The sequence below is a fragment of the Xenia sp. Carnegie-2017 genome, unplaced genomic scaffold, assembly GCF_021976095.1.
Source record: "Xenia sp. Carnegie-2017 unplaced genomic scaffold, XeniaSp_v1 HiC_scaffold_20, whole genome shotgun sequence".
In the NCBI taxonomy this organism is placed as follows: Eukaryota; Metazoa; Cnidaria; class Anthozoa; order Malacalcyonacea; family Xeniidae; genus Xenia; species Xenia sp. Carnegie-2017.
Genome location: NW_025813483.1, coordinates 14,902,920 through 14,915,833, shown reverse-complemented (window position 1 = coordinate 14,915,833; position 12,914 = coordinate 14,902,920). Strand labels below are relative to the sequence as shown.

Sequence of the window (12,914 nt, the reverse complement as noted above, 5' to 3'; positions counted from 1 at the left end):
GTTGACATGGTTACCAATTTGTACAACACTGAATGAAACCATTGGACACGTCAGCCGAGTGACCGTTAACGCATGCGTATATGTATATCGTTCACAACATGGCCGAAAGCCACGTACGAGTTCTATTAATTTCTATCGTATATTTTAACATATTATATTATATTTCGGCGAAGAAGTGCGTCGATAAATTCTGCAGAGGTAAGGTATACGTTTTTCGTGTTTGTCGTCAAAATGCGCATTTATTAAGCTGTTCTTTTTGTCATTTATTATCGTTTACTGTACTTGTCATTGTGTTAGAATTCTAACGTTTTCATGTTGCAAATTAGCTGATGATATGAAATAAGACTTTACAAGTTTGCTAGTTTTACTGGACTGGTTAGAGTAAGGTTTTTTTGCGTGCATATCAATTTGCACGTTGTATATTTTGGGCAGAGGAGGTTTATGTGTATGAGACTAGGAACAGAAACGAGTTTGGGAACGAATGAAAACTTGAGTCATTATAACTTCTGTTAAATACTTTACTAGAGCGCAGTCTGATCTAAAAATAATGCAAATAATGTTAGTTCAAAGAGCATGGATCCTGGTTGAATTAAAAGGGGGGAGGGGATCCTCTATCCAGGCTACTTTGTGGGTATTACCATGCCATTTCATTAAATGAAGAGATGTGCCCCTCTGGGCTGCATAAAACATTCATATGCCATTTCATGTTAAATGCTGTTACTTTTATACCATTATTAGAAAATATTTTATAAGAGTGTGTTCCATTAAAAACAAAGCACAATTGCTTCTGCTTAATTTTTTGGTACAAATATTAATATTTTTACGAAAAGTTTACATCCCTCTTGCACCCCACAGTACTTAATTTTATCCCTGGAAATGCATCAACCAAAGCAACAATGTAAAATTTAAGTTCATAGTCACACCTGCACCTAGATTTGGCTTTCCATTGTTTTTTTTCATCCTAAACTATGATTTCATATCTATTTTCTAGTTCCCATATCAATTGGGATTGCATTAGAGAATTATGAAGGAAATGAAAATAATTATTTAAATTTTAAGAAGGGTGATAAAATCATTATTTATGGAAAATATATTGATGCAGATAATTTATTATGGACTGCGAGCAAGGTAGAGACAACATTTTTGAATGAACAATTTTGGAAATAAAGATGTTTGAGTAAGATTTATCATTTTTCAGGGGGGAAGTTCTGCCAAATTGATGAAAAGCTCATATGTCAAAGAAAGAAGAACATTTATACGGGATGACAAGTTAATTGATGTTTCTTCACCTAATAGTGTAAAGGTATTTCACATGCAGTACATTATACAGCAAGCTTACCTCTTTGAGTAAATATTTTTTATTGTTTGCATAAAATTGTAGAATGACTTGAGAGAAGAAGACATTAAGTTGATGAAACCCTTGGATGAACAAAAAGTAGATGATGTTCTGAAATCACAAGGAGTGGAAAAACTTGATAACAAACATAATCCAGAGAATGTACATGTAGATATTAAGGATAGTAGAATTGATAAAAATGGGCACTATGCTGTTGTAGAGAAACATGAACAAGCCATTCCTGAAGACTTTGGTGAAAAGCAAGGAATACTGGAGGATAAAGATGAAACCAATGTTAAAAAAACAAAGATATACACTGATCCAAATGGTGTTCAATATGATGTTGAGTATTTGGGTCGTCCTGATCAAGATGCATTCAATAAAGTTGAAGTTGTTGGAGTAACTGACCAAGAAACCTCAAATGTTGTTTATGATTCAAGTGAAAAACTTTCTGACAAGGTGCAGTAATTGGCATTTTGAACCGTGCAGTCTTGTTGCCTACTTGACATTTTGTCTTGTTGATTATTTTCATAGAAAAATGAGGATAGTATTTCAATGCAAGAGAATGATGAGAAGTCTAGATTGAAAAAGGGAGGGTTTTTTAGCAGTGTCAGGCATCTTGTCTCTGACTTTACTGAAAACATCATGAAAGATTTTGGTGACATTGAAGATCCTAAAGGTGAAATTAAATCTTTCCTGTCAAATTTTCCTGTTTTATTATTAAATTGTGGTGCATATTAATTAGAGAAAGTGAGGAAGAATGAGGGCAATGAAGATGAGCACAATACGGATAAAGTGATGAATACCATTAAAGAAGATATGACTTCTGATGAGTCAATGAAGATGGTATCTGAAGAATCAAAGAAACCTTTCCAAAATATGACTTTCTCAGAAAAGATGGTGGAAGATGTTTCCAAGAAAATGGTTCTGGTGAATGACAATGAAGACAATCCGTTAATGGAAGAAGCCAGGAAAGCAGTGGAAAACATTCCTGGATTAATGATAGAAGATACAGAGAATAAATTGCCAGAGAAAAGTGGAGCACAAGGGATACTGGAGGATAAAAAGGAGCAAGAGACCCCTTCATTGATACAGTACTCAGATAAAGGTGATAAATAAAGTTATAAATATAGGATGAACAAGATGTTTATTGTGTTCAAAATTATTTTCCTTACAGTGTTGTGTCAATCAGTACCAGTAAAAGATCGTGAAATATGCTTGGAAACTGTGGATAAGGAGGAATGTTTGCGGGATAACTGCTGTTTTGATGAAACTGCTAAACCTGGAAGTCAATGTTTTTTAAAACCTAGTGCTCTGGTTAGTAGTATATTTTTATACTAACCTATTTCTGTTTATATTTAGCAAATGTCTGTGGCATTCAATACTGTCTCTCTTTGTACAACATAAAGAATACCTTTGCAAGGAATATTGTTTTGTACTTTAGAAGATGGATTCACCCAAGAGGAGTGGAAGGAATTTCAAAGCCCAAAATTAGAAAAGAATGATAAGAAAGTTAAAGAGAACTTTGTGGATTATTCTTATAAAAAACAGTTAAAACTGTCTAATGAAGATCAGCAAGAGTTAATTTCTAAAGATGATCCCATATTAAATGATAATGAACAAGTTGATAAAGTCGCTGGTGAAAAGGACTTGAAAGAAGGTGGTGAAAAGATTCAGGATCAGTCAAACAATGAATCAACAATTTATTTTGATCCTCTGTCTCATAATGATAGTGGAAGTTGATGAAAAAGATGTTAAAAAGGCTAATGGTAAACAACTCAACATGAACATTAATGATGAAGAAATTTTAATATATGCCAATGGTAAGAAAGACAACAAGAATATTGATGATGAAGAAGACCAGGAGAAGGGTGATGATGAAGAGGATATAGAGAATCCTTATGTTGAGAAAGGAAAGGAGAGAACCATGAAGATAAGAAAAAGATTACTGATGATGAAGAAGAGAATGCTAGTGACAAAGAAGACAGAAAGAATGCTGACGATGTAGGTGACAAAGAGGACAGAAAGAATGCTGACGATGTAGGTGACAAAGAGAAGAATGCTGATGACAAAAGACAGAAAGAATGCTGACGATGTAGGTGACAAAAGACAGAAAGAATGCTGACGATGTAGGTGACAAAGAGGATGTTGATAATGAAAACAAGCAGAAAACTGATAGTGAAGAGGAAAAAAAGAATCTTGATGAGGAGAAGGACAAGAAGATGGCTTATGGTGGAAAAGATGTCAAGATTGTTGATGGTGTAGAAAAAAACAATATTGATATTGATAATACTAATACTACGGAAGATGAAGAAGTCATTCAAGATGCGAAAGAAAGCACTAGGGAAGGAGAAAATTTTCAAATAAAACAAAGAAACTATGGCGCAACAAGCTTCTAGTAATGATGATATCTTTAAGAAAGAAAGGCAGAAGTTGCGAGGTTTTAAATCTGATGAAAAAACTAAGTCGAAATCTAAATTTGATGGTATTCTTTCTGGTGAAGACATTGTCCAGGATGATTTTAAAGAAAAAAAATCCCAAAAGACAAATGAAGATAAAAAGCACCTAATTTCAAGAGATTATTCGAAGGAAGACTTGGGAATATCTGAATTGAAAGACAACACTAATCCAATTTCCGATGAGATCTCATTTAGGAAAGATAATGAGAAAACTTCATCTTCTAATGATGAAATTAATGCTAAAATAAAGCCGGAACATCCGAACTCAGAAGGAACATATGCCCGGATGAGAACGTTGTCACCAGTTGGTGAAAACATGAATGAAAAGTCCGCGGATGGCGATGTCGTGGATCATGGAAGCAGAAAGGAATTGTCAAAACAAAAGGAAGGAATTGTGGACGAGACACAGAGGCAAATAAATGACGATGCAAAGGACTTGATTGATGATGTAAAGATAATCTTCCAAATGTGAGTGGAATTATGGAAAGTATAAAAAAAATTATTCCTGGAAATGAAAATGAGCGTGATGATGAGGTTGAAAATAATAAAAACGGTGATCAACATTATGATGACGATTTTAAAAAGATTGATGCTGGCGTCAGGATTGAAACTATAGAAAGTTTATCTGAATTACTCGAGAAAGAGTCTATAAAATATGCTCAGGATACTAAAAATGTAGAGAAACCTGTGGAAAATGTTGACAATAACACCGATGAATCATTAGGAACAAGTATGAAGACTTTCTCATCTAATAAAGAGGTTGATGATACTGTAGTTAAAAATACAAATCTTGTATTGGACAGTGGTGATGTGACAAAATCACACACTGATAAGACGATCTCAGGATTTACAAACACTGTTACAAACATCAATCCTTCAACGTCTATTTCTGTTCATTCGACAGAAACCATTTCATGGGAGCAGAAAGCCATTCCATTGAAGCACAAAGCGTTTGTAAAAATACTCCAAAATTTGCTTCAAAATGGCTGAAAAACAAATTTTTGAAGGGAAAACAAGGTGAAAGCATAAGTACAACTGAAGATAAGATTGACGATGCTGGATCTGATGGAGTTATTAAGGATCCACGTAAGATTGACGATGCTAGATCTGATGAAGTCGTTAAAGATCCACATAAGATTGACGATGCTGGATCTGATGGAGTTATTAAGGATCCACATAAGATTGACTATGCTGCATCTGATGAAGTCATTAAGGATCCACATAAGATTGACGATGCTGGATCTGATGAAGTCGTTAAAGATCCACCTAAGATTGACGATGCTGGATCTGATGAAGTCGTTAAAGATCCACATAAGATTGACGATGCTGGATCTGGTGTGTTCATTAAGGATCAACTTCCTGGTGTTTGCCATAAAGACGGTGGTTGCGAAAGCCTTAGTTTTTCCTCCTCAAATGTTCATCGCTCTATCCTAGAACATGTAGACTCTGATTATGATAGTCGTCATAGCAACAGTGATGATCTTGACACCGTTGAAGGAGATATTTCTTCAAGTGACAAAGAACAAAGTAATAACAAAGGGAAATTTCTACAAATACTTGCCATTGCTGTTACAAAATTTAATAAATGTCACACTATTTTTGCCGTCTATGGTCTACAGCTGTTGAAAACGTTGAATGACATCATAAAACCTCTCGCTGAACAGATTGGAATGAAGAAAGTAAGTCGGCTTTTATTTTGTTTTCTAAAAGTATTAAATTTAATATAGTTGTATATTCATTTATCCGATAGTCGATTATAACAAATATATTAACTTCACATTTTTATATATGATGATGTAACTCATCGACGTAGTTCACGAAAGTCACTAATCAATGTTTTTTATCCATATTGTTCAACATTATCCTTTATTATCTTATAATAACCACCATCAATATTATTCATTATTATTTCATGACCACAGACCATTGAATTTGTGGAAATAGAACTAAAACAAGGTCCTCAAGGATTGATTGTCTTGACGGTGATGTTGGTGGCGTTTGCTGGCTATTTTATGTTGAGTATTATGGTTAGTTTATCTTATGAAATACCTAACTTGTTTTTTATGTTGAGTATTTTGGTGATTTTATCTTATGAAATACATAAACTTGTTTTTTATGTTGAGTATTTTGGTGATTTTATCTTATGACATACCTAAACTTGTTTTTGTTTTGCTTTTTCTCCGGTGAAATACTCTTTTTAATGTTTTAAAGCAGAAGCTTAAGTTGTGTATGTATAATCTCATTCTAATTTATAATTTTAGTGCAGCCGAAAGATTCTTCCTGCATACGGACCGAATCTGAAAGGTATATTTTGCTTTGTTTTTTTTTTAACTGTGATGCTCAGTGAATTTTTTACGTATAACATTCGAAAAAAAAGAACATTGAAATGAGAAGAAAAGTAAATTTTGGAAAGTTTGTTGTAAAATCACGATAACATAACGTTGGTTCATAATTTAATTTTACCCAAGTTTTTACTCAATTTCTTTTTTGTTGCTGTTTGGCGTCCTAAAAACCACGTCTTAACTTTGACCCCAACTTTTTTTAGATATCTTTAAAACTTACGAAGGAAGAATCAATATTCTAGAAGAGGAATGTTTGAAATATGAAATTTCAATCAAAAACATGAAACGAGAAACAAAAGAAGTTGACGATGGTGTTAGTATCAATTTATTAACTTAATCTTTTACTAATTTATTGGTTTTCATAAAAGACCAGTTGTCAAAATTTCATAACGATACTTGGTTCTTTTGAGCTGTGGGGCTAATGCCTGGACTTTTCGACCGGTCATAAAGCGTTGGGGGGGGGGGAGAGGGAAGTCGAAACTTTACACCAACAGTTTACAAATGGTCATCATATTATTTTATATTTCAGCGATCTGCTTTAGAAAGGCAGTTGGATGATGAAAAACATGAACGTTGTAAATCAGAAGAACAAAATTCAATTCTGAAAGTGTGTTTTGGCTTGTGTATTTTTGTATTAACCAATGTTGTCTTCTTTTTCCATTCTTGTTTGATTTATTTATAGAAAATTGTGGATAATCTTAATGAAAAGGTAGAACTCCTTGAAGAAGAATCATCAAAGCTGAAGCAGTCATTAGAACAGAAAGCAGAAAGGATCAGAACAGTTGATGATAAGGTTAGAGCTGTTTTCTTTCGACGTTGTGAACTAATTAAACAATGTTTTCGTTTAACACTATAGTGTTTTGTAAGCAGTTGGTTATAACTTTTCTACCAATATGGTAACTAGTTAATAATTAATCATCGATGTTGTCATTAATAAGCCCTTAATAACCAAGCGCGAGGTCTTTACGGATAAATAACGGACCGAGGTCTTTTTGTACAGACCGAGCCCTTAGAGGCGAGGTTTGTACAAAAAGACAGATGTCCGATATTTCTCAGTAAAGACCAAAAAAGCGAGGTAATTAAAAGATTTATTATACGGCATTATTTCACCTAAAGTGAACCTTTCTTTCTTTCTCGTCTTTGCTGTTTTGTACGGGTTGGCTTTCATATTTCTAGTTTTTGTCCGTAAAAAACAAATCGTCTCAAATTGTATCGTCTGGATAGTTAAACTGTTTTTCGAGTGTTTTTCCTTCGACTCACATTTCCTAAATGGTTTTTGTTTTGTTTTTTTTACGTTTTGCTGTTTGCTTTACGAAGTTTCATTACATTTGACTGCAAAATTACGCGTTTTGGACCGTGGTCCATTACTGAAATAGTGCACCGTCAAAAATGTTTCTGAGCCAATGAAAGCGTGCCATTTTTCCGGAAGTGACGCTTGCCATATAATAAATGACTTGTAATAAGTGTTGGAAGGGTTTACTGACCTAAAACTTTTTATTTTTAGTTGTCTGAAACATCGAAGGAAGTTGAGGAAGAAAAACAACAAAGTGAAAATGTTGGTTTATAGTAATTTTTAGTCGGATGGGGGACTTATTCTTTAACATTCGGATGGCGGGGAGGTTTCACTCTTTGACAGTCGAAAGGGGAGAGGTTTCATTCTTTATCAGTTTGATGGGGGAGATTTCATTCTTTAACAGTCGCATGGGGGTGAAGTTTCACTCTTTAACATTCGGGTGGGGGGAGGGGGTTCATTGTTTAACAATCGGATGAGGGGAAGTTTAATTTTTTAGCAGTTGGATGGGGGGAGGTTTCATTCTTTAACAGTTGGATGGGGGTGTTCATTTTTTAACAGTCGGATGGGGGTCATTCTTTAACATGAGATGCAAAGTTCTTAGTTGGCTCATTGGTGTTCGCAGCGTCATTTTATGATTGTCTACAAGTTTAGTGGTAAGAGCTGAATCTGAGTTTATTGTAGTCCTTGAATGCCCATCCAAAAATTCTATTTTGAAACTTTCAATTTCTCCTAGTAAGTTTCTTGACCATCAACATTTTTAATTGCCATCTACTTGACTTAGAGGATTCGTTTAGTCTATTCTTGAAAACTGGTGTCAACTCAACACAACACATGATTGCTCTTTTATCTTAAACGTATAAGGTGTTGACGAAGAAGTTTCTTCAACTTCTTATTTTGTATAGTTAAAGCGGGAATTGACGACAAAGGACGATGAAATAAATGTTTTAAAGGACGTTATTGATGAATATAAACGTAAACTTTCACAATCGGAAGATGATTCAAATAGGGTATGTTTGTTTGGTTTTATGTTCATGAAAGAATGAAATTTCACTTCATATTTTCTACACTTTGTAAAGATCTTAAGCTTATACTTAGCGTCTTAAAATTTTTGTTATTTACAGCATAAAACTACACTTCAGGAATGGAATGAGAGGTTTGTATATTTACATTAAGTTTATGTTTGAAGGCAAATATTTAACATACGTGCTTTATCTCTTTTAACTACGTAAATATAAATCTTGAATTGCGTAATTTATGCCGAATTATTATTCAATTCATTTTACACGCAGATATCACGAGTTACAACAAAAGTGTGACGATATTTCATTGAGCAATCAAACTTTGGAAGAGCAAATAAAATTCAAAGACAACGAAATCGAGGTATGTTCCGGGAGTTAATGGCTTTTTGGTAGCATTTGTATACACTATAGGATATCAGTTTGTTGACAATGTGTATGAAATCGTATTTTTCATGTATTGATCCTCACGAGTTTTATGCATAAACTGTTTGTTAACTGGAGGAGGTACTAAGTGTTGTTAAATAAGATTGTTATTTTGTCAAAAACTTTAGTTGACCTGCTTTCGTTATGTTTAGATTCTCCGAGATTCTTTGGTTCAAATAAACACGGGGGTGAACGTGAATTCTGACGAAGAACTTTCTCAGGAAGAAGGTTGTTTAATTTGTAGTTTATACTTTCACTATATAAACATACATTTGTGTACATGACTTACGTCGTGACGTATTTATTGAAGCATTTGATGAAGATGATGAAGATTTTAATGGGATGAATTTTTTACTCTTTTGTGTACTTTTGTCAAGCTTTTCACCATTATTTTTTCCAACTATGATTATATAATTAAGGATTAGTGGATTGCGTAATTTTGTTTCTATGAATGTGTTTTATGCTTTATATTTTATGTTTGTAAAGTTAATGTGTGTTTGTTAATTTTGTTCAGTGCAAGAAGCAAAATTAAATAAAATCAAAGAGCTCATGGATGTCTCTCAGGTGAATAAAATTTCCGCCTGTTATTTGAAACCTGACGATCTATTTGAAACCTACTTACATTGTTGATTTTTTTTAGATTAGAGCAGATTTTAAAGTTTGCTTGGAAGAAAAAGAGAGCCTTGAACAGAATATGAAAATAGAAGTTGAAAAGCGAGAAAAACTCGAAGGTATTGGTTTTAACGTTTTCACCGTTCAACATTGTTGACCCACGGTTTTTGCATAACTTATTCACCATCTTCTGAAATGCAGGTGAAGTGGAGCGTCTCGAGCTCGAATTAGATAAGACAAAAGCTTCTGAAGAAGAAATACGCTTTAAGTATCGCGAAACTGACATAAAACTGAATACTTTGCAAGATTACTTTAAGAACATGGAAAAGGATCTTCACAGGTCTTCACCATAATAGTTGAATTTTAACACTATCTATAAATATAAGGAAATTATTGTACTTTAATATTATTGTAGTGAAGTTTGGTTTCTTCGTACCTTGTTGTAGAAAATTAACTGCAGAGGAAGCTGCGAGAATGGCAAGCGAATCTGAACTTGAAAGAAAACTGCGTGAAGCTTCGTCGGCTGTTCGGGATGTTGATTTATATAGGTAATCCTGAGGATTAAAATGACTTTGGTATCGTCTCCTTTATGAATGATTATTTATTCTTAGGAAGCAAGCTGAGGAATTAAAAAAAGAAATCAATGCAACACAACAATCTTTCCAATCACAGGTACGATGAAATTGATTTTTAGTGAAGACAAGATTCTTTCAGATTTCTTTTTTTCAAATTTCCTCTTTCCTCTTGTTTGTGCCTGGCTTTCCACTGCAAATCAACTGCTTTCGTCTCTATCTGTCTAATTTTTATTCTTATTGAGTATACCTATCTAATGGTCTTTATTTTTGGCCTCTTGGCAGTTCTTACCTCGGTATATTTCTTCCAATACACTCCAGAAGTTTGTAATACATCTCTTTAATACCCTACAACCTCTCATAACTCATTATATTCTCCATGAAATGCTCTTGTTCATAGATCTCCAGTGTGGAAGAGAGAGCGCATGAGAATTGGGTAGGATAATCAATTTATAAAAATTTCTAGGGGTTTTTTTTTAGTGATTTGTTGTATTTTGATATTCGACAATATTTTCTTTTGCTGAATTCTTTAGTTAAAATTCAGATCTGCTGAACGAGAATTAGAAGAGTTGAAAAGAGAAAGAAACGCGTTAAGGAGAAGGTTAACTTTTTACAGATATTGCTTATTCGTGAATTTTACGATTACAAAAATCTTTTATCGTGCAGATTGTATGAAATGGAAACGAGTTCCAAGTCTAAAGTCTCGTCAGAAGGTTAGAAACTCTCATCATGAATCCGGTTAGCTTAAAAAGATCTCTTCTTTTCTATAAATACATCAACTGTTGAATTTAGATAACAATCCTGGAGCATTAGGGGACATTCCTCAATCGCAATTAGAATCACCATCCACCAATGTTCGATCCAGTTCGGTAAATGTTTCAGTCGTTTCAAGCCTTTCACTGCACATCTGACATTTTCCACTAAAGTAAGGACAAAATATTCTTATTTAGTATTTTTATGTTTTTGCAGAAACGAGTAAGTGCTAATTCACGAAAAAGTCCATCATCTGTTGAAGATCGCAAGGTAAGGATTAAATTATTTTTTATGTTTTCATTTTTTTTGAAAGCATTTTCTTTATTCTTATGACCGTTTCTAGCGAAAACAACGCGAGAAAAATTCGACACCATCTTGGGAAATTGATAAGAGTTCCTATCGTCGAGAAAAAGATCGTGAGACGCCTCCACCACCTCCATTGTGGGATCGCAACTCTTCTAGACGTAGAGGGCGAAAGGATTCCTCTGATGGAGATATGGATGATCAACGTGGTGATAGATACACTCCTTCACCACCTCCACCTCCACTTGATCTTAATGCAAGAAGATATCGAGGAGATATGCGTTCGTCACCTCCACCCCCACCCCCACCTAGTCACGTGTTAGCAAGACCGATGAGAATGCCTATAGATGATGGATCCTCGCCACCACTTCCTTTTGCTCCTAACTTTTTTTCTCCTCGAGTTGGTCGCTTTCCTATAGGACAACCTCCTGCTCCATCGTTTGGGGTGCAACCCTTAGGTTTGATTGCACATCCGCCTCCTGCAATGGTTCGTTCTCATTTAGAAAGCACACTGCCTCAAAGTTTTGCACCTCGGAGTATAAGCAGCGGTCCATTACGTCCATTGGAGTCAAATAGAGATCACTCTCTCGAAAAATTAAATGACAGTAGTAGTTTTGTCAACAAGTCTTTCAACGCCGAAAGATCTCCACCATCAAATATTCCATATTCAAAACAACGTACAATTCAGAAAGCTGAAAATTTGCCTTGACTTTTTATCATAATCAATAAGGTTGTAGTGTTCCATTGTTTATATCATAACAACTTTATATGGTCAATGACGAATACCTTGTTATTATTACAGTATTATTTTGACTGTAAATGTTAAAAAAATGACATCGCTTAAGAAGGACAAGCAACTTGTTTAAATATATCAATCAAATTCACCAAAAATTTGAAATGACTATTTTGTATAACTGAGGCACTCGTACTTCGCGTGGTTTTCATAAATTGTAGAAGTTCGCTTTTTATAAAATATTTTTTTGAAATGATTACACGATTACATGTAGTAAGAAATGATTACACGATTACGTAGTATAGTAAGAAATGAAATGATTACAGTACACGATTACAGTTACGATTACATGTAGTTTATTACACGATTACATGTAGTAGTGATACACGATTACATTATTTATTACATTACATTACCTATAGTGTTTTACATGTATGTCTACACGATTACATGTTTTTGATTCTGTATCTACCTTCGTGTTTACTTTCTGTGTCTTTTTACCTTTATGTCAACTTTCGTGTTTACTTTCTTGTTTACCCTTATGTCTCTTTACCCTATGTCTACCTTTATGTCTACCTTCGTGTTTACTTTCGTGTTTACCCTTATGTCTACCTTTATGTCTACCTTCGTGTTTACTTTCGTGTCTATGTCTACCTTTACGTCTATCTTCGTGTTTACTTTCGTGTCTACCCCTACGTCTACCTTCGAAATTATGTAAAAATATGAGAATTATAATCTTTTGGTGAAAATATAAAAAAATGTAAAAGTTATATTTTTTGTGTGAAACTCCATGCAAATTTTTACGGATGGGGACATTGTTATCAAAAAAAATGTATAAGTCATAAGTACATAAACGTGTAACAAAAACATGCGAGCATGTTATTTTTTCAAAGAAAACTTGTTTAATGGGCTTGTCAAATGTCAACATATTTTCTTAAAGATGCAAATTCCTCGCTTAAAACATGCACTAAAAAAGCAAGGAACGTCACGTTTTAGACACGGTAATATGAAAAATTTCTCGCACTCAACGCCTGGGCTTCCACTTGCAGGGAAATTTTCCTGCAGAAG

At 34.0% G+C, this 12,914-nt stretch overlaps 3 protein-coding genes across 4 annotated transcripts; all 3 read left to right on the top strand.

Moving 5' to 3' along the window:
• Nucleotides 1-46: 46 nt before the first annotated feature.
• LOC124442454 (transport and Golgi organization protein 1 homolog) lies at nt 47-3,398 on the top strand. Its single transcript, XM_046992955.1, has 8 exons — nt 47-198; nt 992-1,128; nt 1,199-1,303; nt 1,382-1,795; nt 1,871-2,015; nt 2,082-2,444; nt 2,514-2,653; nt 2,781-3,398. Exons 1-8 carry the CDS (start codon nt 81-83, stop codon nt 2,829-2,831), a joined length of 1,473 nt encoding a protein of 490 aa, XP_046848911.1. The 5' UTR covers nt 47-80; the 3' UTR covers nt 2,832-3,398.
• LOC124441753 (uncharacterized protein DDB_G0283697-like) lies at nt 3,063-4,267 on the top strand. The gene is made up of 3 exons (XM_046992220.1): nt 3,063-3,308; nt 3,436-3,651; nt 3,755-4,267. The coding sequence occupies exons 1-3, from the start codon at nt 3,063-3,065 to the stop codon at nt 4,265-4,267; spliced, it is 975 nt and encodes a 324-aa protein (XP_046848176.1).
• Nucleotides 4,268-4,548: 281 nt separating this feature from the next.
• LOC124442451 (transport and Golgi organization protein 1 homolog) lies at nt 4,549-12,004 on the top strand. Of its 2 annotated transcripts, XM_046992953.1 has the most exons (23): nt 4,549-4,836; nt 4,927-5,474; nt 5,718-5,822; nt 6,057-6,099; nt 6,341-6,450; nt 6,667-6,744; nt 6,820-6,930; nt 7,642-7,692; nt 8,334-8,438; nt 8,553-8,584; nt 8,721-8,811; nt 9,026-9,101; nt 9,388-9,437; nt 9,514-9,604; nt 9,687-9,825; nt 9,932-10,033; nt 10,097-10,157; nt 10,458-10,493; nt 10,591-10,658; nt 10,724-10,770; nt 10,850-10,926; nt 11,027-11,080; nt 11,154-12,004. In XM_046992953.1, the coding sequence occupies exons 1-23, from the start codon at nt 4,710-4,712 to the stop codon at nt 11,820-11,822; spliced, it is 2,871 nt and encodes a 956-aa protein (XP_046848909.1). In that variant the 5' UTR covers nt 4,549-4,709; the 3' UTR covers nt 11,823-12,004. The 2 variants fall into 2 exon arrangements, with proteins under 2 accessions (XP_046848909.1, XP_046848908.1); XM_046992952.1 differs by having other exon boundaries at nt 4,549-5,474.
• The last annotated feature ends 910 nt before the right edge of the window (nt 12,005-12,914 follow it).